At 31.9% G+C, this 18,116-nt stretch overlaps 1 protein-coding gene, 1 long non-coding RNA gene and 1 pseudogene across 3 annotated transcripts in view; all 3 read right to left on the bottom strand.

Annotated features, from left to right (window-relative positions):
• LOC118031911 (antimicrobial ginkbilobin-2-like protein) overlaps nucleotides 1-12,255 on the bottom strand; it is a 45,024-nt gene extending 32,769 nt beyond the window's left edge. Inside the window, exons 1-2 of one of the 2 annotated variants that reach the window (XM_035036423.1) lie at nucleotides 11,487-12,255; nucleotides 11,141-11,338 (exon numbers count right to left, since the gene is read on the bottom strand). In XM_035036423.1, coding sequence (XP_034892314.1) covers nucleotides 11,262-11,338; nucleotides 11,487-12,225 — 816 coding nt within the window. In that variant the 5' untranslated portion in view covers nucleotides 12,226-12,255 and the 3' untranslated portion in view covers nucleotides 11,141-11,261. Of the gene's footprint in view, nucleotides 1-11,140; nucleotides 11,339-11,486 lie in introns of those variants that run through there. The other variant, XM_073412776.1, reaches the window with a different exon arrangement.
• On the bottom strand, nucleotides 1,379-2,701 carry LOC118031910 (cysteine-rich receptor-like protein kinase 29; annotated as a pseudogene).
• LOC140956186 (uncharacterized) lies at nucleotides 5,138-7,602 on the bottom strand. Its single transcript, XR_012171291.1, has 3 exons — nucleotides 7,431-7,602; nucleotides 7,289-7,342; nucleotides 5,138-5,617 (listed from the first exon to the last, which is right to left on the bottom strand). It is a non-coding gene; the product is annotated as an uncharacterized lncRNA (long non-coding RNA).
• Nucleotides 12,256-18,116: the final 5,861 nt, after the last annotated feature.

The raw sequence follows: 18,116 nt of genomic DNA, 5'->3' as shown, positions 1-18,116 counted from the left end.
GCTATCAGATATGTCCATATTGGATTACTATGTGTTCAAGAAAATGTGGAAGATAGACCAATCAAGGATTCAGTTATTATGATGCTTAGCAGCAACTCTTTCATTCTTCGAAAATACAACAAAAGCTTCGTGCCGCAGAACAGCAAAACCTCGACACATCAACACAAGTTAACACGATTTCCTTTGAGGAAATTTCTTTTAGGACAAACTTCGAAAATGACACCAAACTATGTAGTCTGAATCTTGCCTTCTCATAAATTTTTGTATCAATTTTGTCCCTCAAGTCTTAGAATTATCAATCTTGCCTTTCCATCTATATTTGGCAATGGATTCCACCCAAATTGTTCTTTTTATTTTTTATTTTTATGAAAACGCGATGTCATTTTTTAGGGGACTTCAGTTTTTTGGTTAAGGAATTCTAACAAAAAGAAATGGAAGGAAATAGCGTGACAATTGTAATTTGGGCATTAATTGTTTAATAAAACCCAATCTAAGGAAATTCTTGATCCACCAATTTCATATTGCTGTGTGTACTATTTTAAGGCTCGCAATTCTGTGAATATTTAGTTGGGCCAAAGTTAGCAATTCAACCGAAAGTTCTCTCCGTCTCACCAAGTAAAAAGTTCATAGCCCACAATCTGCATGTAAGGGAGCTTGGCCCACAAATATCTTTTGAACATCTAGGTGGTTGAATAAGCATAGCCCACAATCTGCATGATATACCGGGCAAGAACATGGGGAGTGTTATAAAATTGCTAGGAGATGGAAATTAATTTTGGTTGCATTAAAAAAAGAGAATTTCAGCTCGATTTTAGATAAATAGAAAAGCAAAAGGTTGATTCTGTCAGATCAAATTAAATTTTAGAAAGAATATTTTTTTATAGTAACATAGTTATCATGCCTGCCAAGGCTTTTGTATATAGATTAAGGCTTGAGTTATTGGTTTCTAGGATAACTATAAAATATTATTTTTTTAATTAAATTATAAGATATCATTTAATATATATATATTTAAATTGAAGTTTACAAAATTAAATCTAAACGTTTCTAGTTGTCCAATATAGGGATGGCCCATCTAATGAAAATTAAGTATTTCTTGCTTCCTTAAAATCATTAGCATAGTCTCAACATCATTTTATTACATTAAAAAAAAAAATTACCCAACTCACAACAAATAGCGCGACAACTATCTAGTTCAATCTATAAAATTTAGCAAATATTGCTAACAAAAATATCTAAGAAGTAGCTGGAGCATTTGTATTCCATGTCGAATTTAAAATAATTATAAGGCATTAGCAATATAACAAAGGCCCTAATTGAACAATCCGGAAATCTAACATGGTCCTTTTTTATTCTTTTCTTATTGCACCACAGCATTTGGCTTCAAGTTCAACAAAAACCACAGCTTCTGCTTCCACCAAAACGAATAATGATGTGACTTAATTTGAAGCAAAGTTGCACCACCAACATGCTTAGTAACTTGCCCATTACCTTTGGATGTCATCGAGGGTCTATCTAAGAGATGGAAACCTCATTGTTAGACCACTGGGGAGATTTAGTTCTGGATTCATCCGACTCAGTTAACATTGAAGCATTCATCAATGGCAGAATCGACGTTTCTCCGTGCATAAAAAATGCAGGTTTTGAGGGTACTGCGAGAGTGACAGAGTAGTTACTAAGCATCATAGAAACTTGAGCCATAGTTGGTCTGAGGGCTTCATTTTCTGAACACAAACTAATCCGATGTTGATGCATCTCATAATTTCACTTCTTGGACCAATATTCAAGGTAGGATCTATCATGTCTAAAGGTGTCCCTTCATTCCATTTTCTCCATGACTGCAAAAATTTAGATAAAGTTCATGCACATTATTCAAACAGAATCAAAAAAATTAAGAACTGTTGATGCTTACATAGGTTTTAAGGTCCTCTCCATCGTCTCCTATGCCGCTGCCACCAATCTTTCGACCACTAACAATTTCTCAAACTAAGACACCGAAGCTATATACATCTGATTTAACTGAGAAATGTCCACGGATAACATATTCTGGAGCCATATACCCGCTGCATGGAATCATCAGATTGGATTAATTCTAGTTTAAACAATGGCCGCAGAAAATCTACTATAAATTATTTCATTTTTATCCTATCAATTTATTATATTTTGAAAAAATTGTGGCAGACTGGCAGTATATACTTACAAGGTCCCAACTACTCTACTCGTGCGATCTTGAGCTTGATCCATAACAAACATTCTTGCCATTCCAAAATCTGAGATTTTTGGATTCATGTTCTCATCTAGCAGAATATTAGCAGCTTTGAGATCACGATGAATAGTCCGTAGTTGAGAGTCTTCATGTAGATAAAGAAGACCCCTTGCAATGCCTTCAATGATTTTGTAGAGGGTTTCCCAATCTAGAAGTACACGCTTGACTGGATCTGCAAATCAACTAGAACTAGATAAATTACCTGAACTGACCATGGAGATTACATGTTCAAACTTTATCAAGGAACCGAATGAAGAATATACCAAATATCAAGTTGTTGAGGCTCGAGTTGGGGAGAAACTCATAGACAAGAATCCTTTCTTCTTTCTCGAAGCAGAAACCCAGGAGTCTAACCAGGCTTTTTATCTCCTCTACAAAGCGAAATTGCATAAGCTTTGTCGATGTTTTCGCCAAAGGAGCCAGTGTAAAATCCATAATCAATATTTGTATCAGAAGAGAAGGAGGAGATAAGGCGATCGAGGTTTGATTTGTAGTCACTATTAGCACTAGTGAGAACGAGGAGGTGAATGAAAACAGGACTAAAAAAGAAGAGCAATTTTGATGGTAACATTGCCATCGCAGCAACTCAGTTTTCTCTTTGTGATGTTTTGTTTTTGAAAATAGCCTGCCTTCCATTTTTATAGCTCTACAAGTAGGTGTGAAATGGGTAGTATCAGTCTGTGTAATTAATATTGCTTAAATTCCTGTCGGCCCTCCTTGTTCTGAAAAATCTGGACGTACCCATTATATCCACACTTTCAATCGTTAATTTAGATTTATAAGAACGGTCATACCCAGAAGTCTGCAAAGGATTGTGGAACACTTAAAACACATTTTTCCTGGCAGAAAAGGCAACTGGTTCGGTCTCCTATGTTTGGTTCACTACTAAAAAATATGGTAATTAGCAACGGACTATTCCGTTGCAAATACAACTGAAATCCGTTGCTAAAACAATTTAGCAACGGAATCAGCAACGGCACAAATCGGATGCAGATTTGTCGTTGCTGATTTGTTTGCAACGGATAAATTCGTTGCTGATTTCGCAGCAACGGAAAATCCGTTGCTTATAAAAAGCAACGGATAATCCGTTGCAAAACTAGCAACGGATTATCCGTTGCTAGTTTGACGAATCAGCAACGGAGAATCCGTTGCTGATTCATGCCTCAGCAACGGACTCTCCGTTGCTGATGCACGCTGATGCCTGCATCAGCAACGGATAATCCGTTGCTAATGCAGGCATCAGTTGCAATCACCAACGGAGAATCCGTTGGTGATTGTATTATTATATTTTTATTAAATTAATTTTTATTTATTTATTAAAATGATTTTTTAATTTATTTATTAAAATGATTTTTAATTTATTTATTTATTTATTTATGGGTAGTTTACAAATTGTAGAATATATATAACCAACATAAATTAATATTAACAATAATTAATAAAAAATAGAATAAAAATAATATTCATATTATAAAAATTTAGTTAAACTTGCATTAATACAATTAAGTTCAAATACAAAAAAAAACAACAAAAGATACAATCATGGTTCTGGTTGCGAAGACGAACCATGATATTGTTGATCAGGATATAAAGGTCGAGGTGTAGGTCGATAAATTGGTTGAGATGTGGGACCCATAGGTGTCATTATCTGAGGAGCCATATGTGGCGGTATTGATGGAGTCAAAGGTGATGGCATACCTTGATCAATATTTGATGTCCCGCCATGATATCCAAGATTGTTCACAAGATATTCTTGCATGGAATCCATCTGCCGTTTCATTGCAAAAATCAAATCATCTTTTTTCTTTATCTCCTCTTGCAATGCTCGATATGATGAACTGGGATATGATGACTCCACCGAGTAGGAATGTGATGAAGAGCTTGGACTAACTATAGATTTTGGCATACGAGGTGCACCATATACCCTACCCTTTGTAACTCCTCCTGAAGCCGCACACCAAGTTGCTCCATCAAATGAAGGATGATTTTCCCGATCAGTTCCATACTTTGAAATCATCTCCATTTTATAATTTTCCTACAAATAAAATACATGCAACAATAAATTAATTTGAATGTTAAATAATACTTTCTAGTTATAACAATTATAACAATTTCTAGTTTTTAAAACAAATCCAAGTTAAACTATGAAAGCAAAAAGCATATACAAGTTAAAGAATGAAATTTTAATATTTGTTTGGTACTTGTCTTCTCATAACAAATATTTTTTGATTTTAGATATAACCTGAAAATTTTCATTTAATTTAATAGCCCCTGTTTTGATTCCAAGGATGCGTCTGAAATGGTGGAAAGACATGAAGGGAAATAAAATGCACAGAGGGACCGGATGCTTGCTTTGTGTAAAAAGCTTGAAATGATCCAGAAGACAAGGTCTTTCAGATATGTGCTAGCTAATTGGAATCTGTTGGAATTTAGCAGGAGAAAAAAGCAGACATCTCCTTTTCAAATGGGAAATCAATACTTGCAATAAAATTCACTAGTTAGTAACTCTTGAATGGGGAACCTTATTTTTTTTTTCCTTTTTCTTCAGTTTACCCTTTTGATTTTATGTGGAGTACTCAAGTTCTTGAGATCTCTTATAAATAAAGCACATGAAAAGAGGGGATTTGATTATTAAAAAAACAAAAAAACCTACCTAACTAATTAGAATATGGCATATAATTTAATGACTAAGCAGACTGGTAATTGCTTGATGTCCATAGATGTTGGTTCTCAAAACTCAAGAATTGTTTTTTTTCTTCTTATTATTATTATTATTTCTATGTTAAACTGGTTATACGTGTGCTCCCATTAACATCCACACAGTACTGTAGTCTTCGGGAATTCCAATATAAGCTTGGAAGAAACGAAAATCACTTACAGATAGTGTCCTTTGATGGCTCAACAAATAAAGCAAAAGAGACTGGTGCTATTAATTGTTGCATGTGCATCAATAAATCAAGAATCTTGTTTGGTCTTATTTCTTCCTGAAAAAGCGTTGCTTTAGGTCTCTTTTATCTTGAAATTATTCAATCCAATTCTTATTTATTACTACATGAAATGGAAGGAAAAACAATTGACGTCTGTGCTTTAATATACAGCAATACATTCATTAATTGAAAAGATTGCTTTAATTTACAGCAATACATTCATTAATTGAAAAGATTACAATAGGCATGCCCAGTAGACAAATTAAGCATAATCTAATTAAGCAACCATCAAAAAATAGAGCAAAATAGACTTACCAAAGCCCCAATAATCAATGGCCGAAGGTGGAGATTTCCTTGTTGCAACCCAATCAGACTTAACCAACTCTATTGATTTATATTGTGATCCATTAAGCCATTCATATTGCTGGAAAAATAAAAAAAACATAAACAGTATGTTAAACCCATCCAGCTTTATCAATTGCTAGTCTTTAAAACAAATCTAAGTTAAACTATGAAAAACAGAAAGCATATCCAAGTTAAAGTACCGTTTAGTTTTCATATTTTCATGGCAATTGTCTTCTCATAACAATTTTTTTTCTTCTAAAGATCTAACCTAAAAACAGAACACTTGAGACTCATAACATGATCCATGGTTTCTTCTGTTCAGACTTGAAACGACAGCAAAGATGACTGAAATTAAAGGCTTTTATAATATCATTATATTTTGCATTAATTTGTCGTAATCTAATTATACAATATTATTATATTTCATTCTAATTAAAAACTATCACTTATAATAATAATAAAAAAATCTATATTCTTTACAGTTTTTTTGTCTTAATGTAAAGAAGTTTACGTTATCTGTGATGAAATAGTTTGTTTCTTTCCATTAAAGTAAAACAGTCACTTCAGAATCCAAACCATTTCTTGTCCTAATTATTTTTTTTAATTTTTTGCTTTATCGATAAATCAGTAGATTGTGCCTACATTAAGCCACTAATTAGGATACAAACAGAATCCAACTAAAAGTAGCAAATGGAAGACAAAAAACAGAACATGTAAACATCAGTACTTAAATATGCATATTTAAATTTTGATACAAGAGAATCAATACACACCACTTAATCAATGCATAGGTATGTAGACTCAGTCAAATGAAATAAACCTAAGGTATCTAACAGGAACCTGAAACACAGAAATCAGTAACCTGATTATGAATCTGCTTAACTTCAGAAATTATCATGTGAATTTGGTTTGATATTATGATAGAAGAACATCATCAACAATCAATCTTTATATCTTAACCCAGCTTCATTTTCAAAACAAAAGGCATCAGATCAGCAGCAGATAAGATCAAACAACATAATGAAGAACTACACTAATGCACTAGTATTGACAGAGATTATGGTAATGTTATAATATTTTGTTGCGCGTATTCATAGAATTCATTCTCCTCTCATGGTTTAAGAACACAAATTACTAAATGAACAAAAACAAACACTACTCATGGTTGTATCTTGATGTCAGAATACCATGCCCAATCAACTGCTATCAAATTCAATAATACAGTACCTGTAAGACCTAAATTCTAATCTGAAACCCTTCATAACTTTCACTATTTCGAGTGTTATCAAGCTACTTTGACTGGAAAAGTTAGTTGCTCTAAAAAATTATGTTGTGACCCGAGAGACAATGGGAGCAAAGGTGATAAAAGCCTTGTTTTGTTTAAAGACAATTATATGCCTAAGGAGATGAGAAAATGTGAAGATATAACATTGGATCTTACAAAACAGGAGTTTGAACAGAAAAAATCATCCCACTTACACGATGATATGAAGGTATCTCATGGGGGAAAACAACTATCTACTGGCAAAAAGAAACCAAAGGGAAGCAAAAATGATTATAGCTCAACTGCTGGGACATTCAAATATTTATGAACCGTAACCCTAAAAATTAAATTGGGGGTTTTGATAAATTTTCAATTACACATGCTTAATTACGTTATAGATCATGGTAAAAACATTTCATAAACACCTATATTATCGAATTAATAGCCTAAAACCATTATTCAAAGCATTGAAAAAAAAAATGTTACCTGTGTTCTTGAGTTACAGGTGACCGAGATCGTTCGACATGACAGAAAAAAAACCTGAGATTGGGAAAGTTGGGTGAAAAATTTTTAGTGCAAGTTAAATTGCAACAAACAAAAACAAAAACAAAAACCATTAATTACTTACCTGAACTATTGAAGAAAACCGTGAAACACCCAACCCGTTTACAATGAGATACCTTAAACCAGCATGTTCGATGGTGATAATGATGGGTCTGGTTCGATTTTGTTCAGATGAAGGAGAAGAATTAGGGATCCTGAAGACGCGAAGAAGATGAAATGTTTGGGAAAAAGGAAAATCAAATTGATGAAGAGAGGGTGATTTTTCTACACTTATGGATCGATGTTCTTAGGGACGAAGGAGATCGACTGGAAGAGTGGAAGAGTGGAAGATCATTAATTTTCACCTGTTGGTTTTGTTCATTTGGTCTCGATCTGTTTGCATCTCGGTGTGAGGGGAGAAGTTGGTGCGGATCGATTTACCAAAGCCAGCAAAGAATAAACGGTTGAGATTTTATCCTTGGAAATGTTATCAACGGTCTTCGTAAATTTGGTTTTATATTAAAAATTTAATTAATTATTTTTTACTTAGCAACGGAAAATCCGTTGCTAAATTCAACGTAAATTTTTGCAACGGATTTTCCGTTGCTAAAAATCCGTTGCTGATATTAAAAAACTAATATATGTGTAATCCGTTGCAAATCTGATACTGAATTTAGCAACGGAATTTTCCGTTGCTAATTGCCCCTCTTTCTAGTAGTGGTTGAAAGACTTTTGAGCACATCTTCAACAAGACCTTAAAGCCAAATCTAGCTGTGTATTTATGGAGAAACTTACAATAGTCGACTTCCTGAGATAAATCGGACCTACAAGATTATCACCTACAATCTGTTGGCAATTTAAAGCTTTGAAAGTTGGAGAAGCAGTATCAGACCGTTAGTTAATTAATTACAGGCATGTTATAGAATTTAATTTGGTATAATTTTTAGCTGCTGCGGAAAGGAGATAATAGAGCATGACTGAAGCAATTTTATACACCTTTCCATTAATCATTATGGGTTAAAATAGTTAATGAAAAGAAAACCTACGTAGCAATTGGTTTCATTGATTAAAAAACAGTTGGCAGATAAAAAAACATGAAAAATCACAAAGCTAAAAAGAATAAAAACAAGACTCATCATGTATTAACTTTTCAAACTCGTGATTTGAAAAATTAGACCAAAAATATCTTATCTAAAAAAACTACAAAACTCAGTCTCCAACCAATTAAATATAAAAGGATTAACTTGGAAAAAGAATGTCAATTGCACAAAAAGATCCAAAACAAAAAATAATTGATAATTAAAAAAATAAGGATTAAAATTGAAATATAAAACAAATTTTATTTTTTGATTGAAAGGTATATTTGCAAAGAAAAATCAATTGAATAAAAGGATCCCAAAAAAAAATCAAAATAATGAGGATCAAAATTAAAATAAAAAATAAAAACAAATTTTTTTAAGGTGAAATTAAAAAAAAATCAATTTAACAAAAGGTCCAAAAAATTAAAAGAATAAAAACCAAAATGAAGAATGTAATATTTGGTAAATTGGAATTGATGGAAGAAGTTGAAAACAAATAAAACTTCTATAAAAAGACAATGAAAAAAACTATAAATCAAAAAAATAAGGACTAAAACAAAAATACCAACAACAAAGAAGGTCAAACTATAAATTTTAGAGCATGAGAAATTAAAAAAAAAAAACAAGAAGAAAAAAGAAAAGCATACTAGCAACAAAGATCACAACTACTAACACGGACCACACAACCAGTACAGAACATTATGGCAATTCTAATGACATTGCAGAAAGGTATTTTTTGGATGCTAAGTGGTGTCGCTCGAACTACGTGGGCACCTTTCATATGCCTGCAAGTGTGTTTCATGCACCCCAATTTTTTTTATTATTTTTTATTTTTATGAAAAAACTCAATTGCTTTTAAGATGGCCTGATAATCAAGAAAAAATCTTTTTAAAAAGAAAAAAAAAAAGCTATTGCGGCCATTTTTATTATTATTTTCAAGGGAATTTTGGTAATTTCCCTGTGCTTTTGATTTTTTTATTATATTTTATATTTGGCCAAGTAAGAAATTGTCTCTTATCTTACATGATAATAATAATAATAATCATTTTAAAAATACTAAATTGCCTTTTAACACTAGCATTGAAGATTTTGTTTTTAAGGGTATTTTAGTCATTTCACTATATTTTTGAAATGCCAAAAAACATTAAGCTTGATTATTTTGATAATAACTAATGTGCCATGTAAAAACACTTTAAGTCTCTAATAACTAGGTTTAAGTTATTTGATATGAGAGACAAAACTATCATTATACTATTTCAAATAAACAATGCCAATATAGTTTTTTTTTCAATCCATATTTATCTTTAAATATTTATTGTTTTCTATCAATTAGAAAATACTAGATGTCATTCATTAGACTACGGCAAACACACTTTTGAGTTTATACAAAGATACTAGGAGTTTTTTTATAACAAAATAAGGACTCTCTAAGAATAATATTCAATTTGTTTTTTTTTTAGGATTTGTGAAAAATATAATAAAATGAAAGCTTGCTTTTAATCAGACATTTTTACTCTCCATACCAAATAAAAACCACAAAACAGAGCTGCAACCATAGGATGCGGCTTTGCCTCCACACAAACAGCACTGCCAAGATAAACTACCAAGATAAAAATCCAAGGGAAAACTCCATAAAACCAAAAAACTATCTCAAATCTGATTTAAATTATTACTAAATCTTTCCAACTATCATCGTCTTTTCCATATCAAAAGAGATCTTCAAACCAAGCTAGTAACATCAATTTAAAAACTTTAGCTCCTCCTTAGGCCAACTCCGATATGCCGAGAAAAAAACTCCCATTGTCAATTTAAAAACTTTAGCTGTTCTATTCTATCACTGCCCGAATTCAATTCATTGCTTGTTCTTCATTGGCGCACTTCAACTGGTTCATTTGATGCTTGCAGGGGTGCATTGAAGATCAAGGGTAGTTTGAGTGCTGCGCAGAAATTCACTCCTGACATCTTCCCCAAGCTGTGAGATACTACTGGGAGACTATACAACCGGTTGAAAGCTGTCCATCAACGTCTTTTATTGTTGATGAATTCATAAATTGTAGGTTTTTTCATTTAACATGGGACTAGATCGGAGGCTGTTAAGCCTAGAACAATCTTTGTAATTATAAAGCTCCACAATCCTCTTTGTTTATCAATTTACATGTTACTGTTTCTTGGACTACAAATCATTAGATTGTGCAATCCTTGGTTTGTTTGCAACACATCTGACATCCATCCCTAAGTTTCTATGATTATCACCAACCTGCTCATGTGATGTGAACTTTTGTTGTTTATATCATATGGTCGATGATAAAGGCCTGAGCTCAAGGATGCGATAGATTCTCGCACCAACGCAGTGAAAAATATATTTTTGCTCTCTCTATCTCTCTCTCTCTCTCTCTCTCAGTAAAGAGAGAAGGTTTCTATATATCCTGCCATTTAAGAAGACTTGAGTTATTTAATAAAAAGTTGTTTAGTAATTTAACTATATTAAAATAATCTCATTTTCATGTTATCGTTGTCTTTGTAATTATATTTATTCATATTGTTTAAAAAAAGATTAAAAATGTACCAAACAAGGTTAGAGAAGCTTAATCTATACCCCTCGTTAATCTAAAACCAAACACAATTTAAAATAATAATAATAATAACTCACTGACTCATATAGTGTAACTCCTCCAAAAAAAATGAAAAGGGAAAGAAATACTGTATAATTTGAATGTACAGTTAAATGAATACATATAATTCCAAATATTTAATGTACAGTTAAATGAATACATATAATTTCAACACTAACAACATCTCCATTTCTCCATGAACAAAAGAAGGTATTCAAAAGCATATTAAAGAACTAACAGAAACACTAGCACTGGAAAGGCCATGCCAATTGCAACTCGATGTGGTGAGGATCTTGTGGAACCTGCAATTTTGCCAAGTGACAAGTATATTTGAATGCCAATTTACGATCAAATCAGGAATCGGACCGACAATTCCCCAAAAAAAAAATCAAATTTCAAACAAAGAAAGAGACACAGAGAGCAACAATTTGAATAATTCACAAAACTCACCTCCCTTTGCTGCAGGTGTTGAATAGTTGAAGTAGAACTGGTAGTCATAGTACCACATGCTGCAACTAGATCCATGAATATCCCAATTTCTCTTATTTCCAACAATATTTAAATATGTCGCCAATTGGAAATCCAAGCACTTGCCACAGTCACTCTTGCTGAGATCTCTAGTGCATTGAGCCATGCCATACCTCTTCCCACTCTGTCCAACATCCAATACTGCGGTATAGAACATCGAGGGCTGGTTAGGAGTTGTAGAAGCAAGCGCTTTTGTGAAGTTAAGTCCTTCAGAAACCACTTTTGCATCTTCAAAATTGGTCTCATTGTAAGTTGCCATTCCTGATTGATCCGATTCACCGAAAATTCTCCGGTCAGAATACCTTACGAAACACCACTTAAACCAAAGCGTCGCATTTTTACTGTTTGAGCAGCCGTGTACCATGGTAACATTCTTGATGCAGGCTGCACAGTCTGTGGCAGAAATATCACCTCTGCATTGTGTAAGGCCATAAATCTTGTTAGCACCTTTACCTGCTGCGGTCGTGTAGAAGCCATTTTGGATAGGCGCATTAGCAACAAGTGAATTCTGCAGCTCGCTCAGATTGGCTTGGTATTCACTGCTATTGGTAGCATTATCAGCTTCACTACATAGCGAACCGAGATTGGAATTACTGTCAGCATGGCAAGGGCTAGATAACAGCAGAAAAGTTGAAAATATACCGAATATTAACAATTCCATATTTTGAGTCCAGGGGAAACGAAGGGCAGAGGTCATGAACGTGATGTGTTCTCTATTTATCAAAACTATCAAATCGTTGCATTTGTGGAATGTAATCATGCTGTACTTGAAGTCAATGAAACCAGCTGTACTTGTTCATATAGCGTAAATGCATTATTATATATCGATGTGGATGAAATCATTTGCTTAAAATAAGCTCCATATGGATATGCTTAGCAATATAAAAATTGAAGTCAAACAAAACTAGCTTGTTGCTTTTGGTTGAATTAAAGCTTCTGGTCGACATCTATATATAAGGCTGAAGTTTAAAATGGATGTGGATTTGATCTATTTTTTATTTTTGCTAATTTTCAACCATGTTTTATAACACGGACACAAAATTGTTTTCATCTCTTTTATTTGAAGACAATAATCAAATGTGTCGCCTTAGAACTTAAGAAACCCCAGTTCCCTTATTTTTGCTTTAAACATGCCTAATTAATCCATCTTGTTCTCATCCTATTTGTTTGTTGAATATATTTAAAGAAAAACTAATCACCTAAGATGAATAGAATTGAAATTATCTCAAAATATCTAGAATGATCATTTTCGGTTCGGTTTTTATCAAAAAAAAATAACCAAACTGGTTTTTTTATTAAAAAAAATCGAAACTGAACTGGAATCGGTTCAAATCGACCAGCTTCGATTCGGTTCAATTATTTAAGAACAAAAACTGGTTCAAACCGATTTGGCTCGATTTTTTCGGTTTTATTCGGTTTAGGTTCGGTTTGGTTTTTTCTGTTTCAGGCTTATAAAATCAAAACCGAACCGGTCAGTTTTTTAAAAATTCTAATCGGTTTAATTAGTTTTTTTTCACGATTCGGTTTTTTCGGTTATTTTTTTTCTATTTTTCTCAGTTTAATCTGTTTTTTAATTTTTCTGCTTACCCCTAAGATTAACATCATTTTCGCAATTAATTAAGATAACATGTCTTTAGATACACAATTTAGGTGTCAAATTAGGGATTTAGATCGTTTTTATTTATTTTGATGTAACAAACCCAACCCAACCCAGAAATATCAATTTTCCTAAACATGTATGCAAATGTATATGGATCCCCAGTGATGGAGGGTTTCTAATAACAAGCAAACAAGAGTAAAAGTTAGTCTATTAAGTATGTAACATCACAGGTCGGTTGTGATTTTACAAGGCCAAGATAACGACCAAAGAGTTGGTCAAGTAACTAACACTATTATTGCCCATGTTGTCTAAATCATGAGTTGATTAGTAAAATCATATGATTTTAAAAGTCAATATATATATATATAACTTGTAAAATCAGATTAAAAACTTAAAAACTAGTAAAATCGATCAAACTCAATCAAACTCGGTAAAATCAGTAAATTCAAACCCATTTTACAAGTTTGAAAAAAAGTATGAAATTGTGCAATCTGATAATTTGTATATTAGCATTTTCATTGTTCTAAATTTATATCTTGCAAAACTTGTGCAATCTGATAATCAAATGCTTTATTTTACTATAATTATTATAATTTTTTTAAACAATATAAATTACCTGTGGATTTCATTTCCGTAAAATGAATATACCAATTCAATCTTACAATTTCTTATGTAAACTATTAACATATCAATTGGCATATTTCTCTGTTTTAGCTGGTAAATATATAGAATAAAAGTTGTAAATCGGCATGCTTGATTTTTAGAGTAAATAATGTTAAATGACCTATTAAAATTTGAAGAGACTTGTTTCTTGAAAATTGCAAAATAAAATGAGTCGATTTGTTCAAAAATTAGAGAAATCATTGTGAAAAAAATAAACAAACTTTTTTTTATTGTTTATTTCACTTTTATTTTCATTGTATTATATTGTTGATTATTACTTCACTGAAATTGTTAATATATAATTAGTAACAAAAATTTACTTATAATTTTACGATTCGAGTTTACAATCCAAGTTTATATTGTATATTTCATATCGTGTCAAAAAAGTATTTTTTACAACTTTAATTATTGCTTTCAAATTGGATTTCTTCATCCCTTCTGAAATCTAAGAAGCAGGGAAGGTGGAGAGATTGTGAAACGAGCTATATATCTTCTGTAGTTGTGTTCAGATCAAACTCAAAACTATTGCAAATTATTGCATATATTCTTTTGTTTTCCTAGCTATGGATAAACATGCTTGGCACTACAAAATTGAAGTCAACTAAACTTGATTGCACATAGTCATCTCCCAGATTGTCAATGCTTAATCAGCAATATAAAAATTGAAGGGGTTTACTTCTATAATCTTTGAAGATTATACGACAGATTTTTTTGGATTATTAAATGTACTAATCCATATGATTTCTATTGAGTAATAGTCAATCAAATACTTAAAGATTCAGACCACGAAGGTCAGATAAACATTTTTTTAAGAAAAATTTCATTAAATAATTACCCTCCTATGTTGAATTAATTTATTAAATTAAATTAAATTATAAGGTTCAGTAAGTGCTGAGGTCACATAACACTGTTAAATGCTTGTCAGTAAGATAGCCGAGAGGGGGATCATCGTGCATGGCCCATTGAGCTGCTAAAATAGCTGACCCAGAACTACCATCATGGCCCATAACACTGTTAAATGCTTGTCAGTGGCATTTTCTCCTTTCCTTTTGCCCTCCCTTCTCTAGTTAGGATTCCTTTAATCTCAATTATTTTATTTTTAATATTCCTTTAATCTCTAGTCCTTGGCCCTTTTTTTTTTCCTTTCCTTAATTTTCCCCTTTTTTTTACAAACAAAGAACAGATACATGGAGAGAAAAATATAAGAGTTTGTGCCTACATTAACAACTTCAATGGATAATTTTATGAGTTTTCTTAACATGATATATCAATATAAAGAGTTTCTTTTAAAAACCATTCTAATTAAGAACATATTTAGTCATTTTTAATATTTACACTTATCTTGAGAACATCAGTGATTGAAGAACATATTAACACACGGAAAATTGTTTTTTTTTTTTTTTTTTTGGAATAAGTCGATATGTTAACACACGGAAAATTGTTAATCGGGTTCTTGGTGAAGATGGTTTGTTTTTGTCAGGTTTTGATTGTTACAGCAGGTGCTTGGTCTCAAGACCTCTATTGATTTGGAATAGTCAATGACAGATGGTAGTTTAGCTTAGCAGTTCTGTTTTGTATGGAGGCAAAGCTGCATACTATGGTTGTTGCTCTGTTCTTGTGGTTTTCTTGGTCTTTTCCTTTTCGTTTTGTTTCTTTTGCTAAACTAAGACGTAATGCGATTTCATTATTTACAATTTATTATTGTTCACCCTCTCTTGTATATTTTCATTCTGGATCAGAGCTGTGTTATTTTTTTATGTCATTAAATATTTCTCTAGATTGGATTTTTTTTTTTTTTTTGGTTAAATTGATGGTAAATTGCTTTGATTTGTTATGAAATGGAAAGATTAAAAGATAAAATATCAAAGTAAAAACACAAGAAAACTAGGTGGTAATTTCAATCAATACATTTTGTCTATTTAGGTTTAAAAAATTCACTTCTAGTTAAAAACTTCATTTTGTTTAAGTTTTTGAGTCCAAGATATAAGAAAGAGTCACTATATTCTGGTTAAAAAAAGAAGATTATCGATTAGCACCGATTCCAACTACATGAAAAGTCAATTTTAGTATTAATAGATTTCATTCAATGAAAAAAGTTTTAATGATGTAAAAAGAATATTTTTAAAATTTTTATTTCTATTAAAAAATACATTAGCAATACTTAAATATTTTCTAAATTCAATAAAACTACATATTATGCAACAAAACACATCTGCCTTTTTTTTCCTTCTTATTTTTAGAAAAACAAAGAACAGTACAGGTGTGATAAGAGAGCAGAAGACACTTACTACGTGCAATAATATTGGAAGCAACCCGTTAGTTGGTCAGTCCCATTGTCGTAGCAACATTGCAGTGAAATATCCCAGACGAAGACGAGCCACATATTGAAATTGGCTTTAGTATTTTGTTGCAGGCTGGTGACACAGGACCATGCATTTCCTTTTCGTTGATGGTACCACCAGAAGAAGATTCATTTTGACGCACGGACGGAGAGCATGCATGATATAATATCAATATATATATAAAGAGTGTATTTTAAAAACCATTCTAATTAAGAACATGTTTATTTATTTTTAATATTTACACTATCTTGAGAATATCAGTGATTGAAGAATAAAAAGCAAAAGAAAAAAATGTGCATATGTTAACACACGGGAAATTGTTAATCGTGAGAGATAAAAAGAGCTAGCATCGATCACTATTAAAGAAACTAAGACGAATTGCGATTTCTATACAATTTTATTACTGTTCACCCTCTCTCGTATATTTTCATTTATGGATTACAGCTGTTTTTATATCATTAAATATATTTTTTTCAATTAGACTTTTTAATTGATGGTCAATTGTTTCAATTTGTTATGCAACGGAAAGATTAAAAGACATGATACCAAATAAAAAACACAAGGAAACTAGGTGTTAATTTCAAAGTTAATGCAAAAAGTAAATTTCAGTCCTCCTATTTTTCAATGGATACATTTGTCCTTTTAGGTTTAAAAAATTCACTTCTAATTTAAAACTTCATTATTATTTTTAAGTTCTTAAATTTAAAATATGAGAAAGATTCTAGATTTCGTTGAAAAAAAAAATTATTGATTAACATAGATTCCGACCATATAAAAATCATTTTTGATATTCATAGTTTTCATTTGATGAATAGTAAAAAAAAATGTCAGAAGTACTTTGAATTTTTTTTTTTTAAGCTCAACAAAAACTTTGATGGCAGCATTGCGAGAAGAACTATCTAGTTATACCTAAATCTACACTAACACATGGAACAAAACACATTTGCCTTTTTTTACTTCTTATTTCTAGAAAAAACAAAGAACAGTACAGATGTAATAAGAGAGCAGAAGCACTTACTAAGTGCCAATAACACTGGAAGCAACCCGTTAGTTGGGTCGGTCCCATTGTCGTAGCAACATTGCAGTGAATCCCGGACGAAGACGAGCCACATATTGAAATTGGCTTTAATATTTTGTTCCAAGCTAGTGACACAGACCATGCATGCATTTCCTTTTCGTTGGTGTAGCACCAGAAGAAGATTCATTTTAAGCACTCACGGAGAGCATGATTGGGAGAAGTATACGAGGTAGTACTTTTATGTTTTTGTCTAGATAAACTTTTGATAAAAGAAAGATTCCGTGGATATGAAAGGTATTAAAGCATGTCTGGTCCATTTCTATGGCTGGCTGGCTGTCAAATGTAAATCCTTTCTCCTCCTTCTAGAATCCAAGAAATACAACAAACAATATTTTCATTTAATGGTTTACTTTTTTAACTGCTTCATATTAATTTGATCTTGATCATGCTTATAAATTTAATTTTGATATATAAAATTGATTCGAGAACATGTTTAAATTAGAAAATTTGATCCAACCCAGGAATCCAACTATTTGATGTCAAGGTCTAGAAAGCCCAAAATATATTTTTAAAACACTTTTAATTCACTTTTGCAAATTGAATTTGGGTCACTTTTGTACTCTACTTCTCTAGAGAAATCCGAAAAGCAATAGAGCATGCTCTAAGTTATGCTGGATTTGTTAAACTCACAACCCTTTTGGTTGCCTTTAACATGCTTTGCTTTGCTTGTCAGAGAGAGAGAGAGAGAGAGAGAGAGAGACAGAGAGGTAGAGCATGCTCTAAGTATTGCTTTCACAAGTTAGAATATGCCTAGTGCATTCGTAGTCCTCGCATTAATCCACTTCTTTGTTATTCTTACAAGTAATGAATAAGATGGATGACCAACTACACTATATATCATAATATTATATTCAGAAAGAATAATGAAA

Source organism: Populus alba, chromosome 11, assembly GCF_005239225.2.
Source record: "Populus alba chromosome 11, ASM523922v2, whole genome shotgun sequence".
Taxonomy (NCBI): domain Eukaryota; kingdom Viridiplantae; phylum Streptophyta; class Magnoliopsida; order Malpighiales; family Salicaceae; genus Populus; species Populus alba.
The sequence above is the reverse complement of the archived record's forward strand: the minus strand, read 5'-3'. Positions and strand labels throughout refer to the sequence as shown.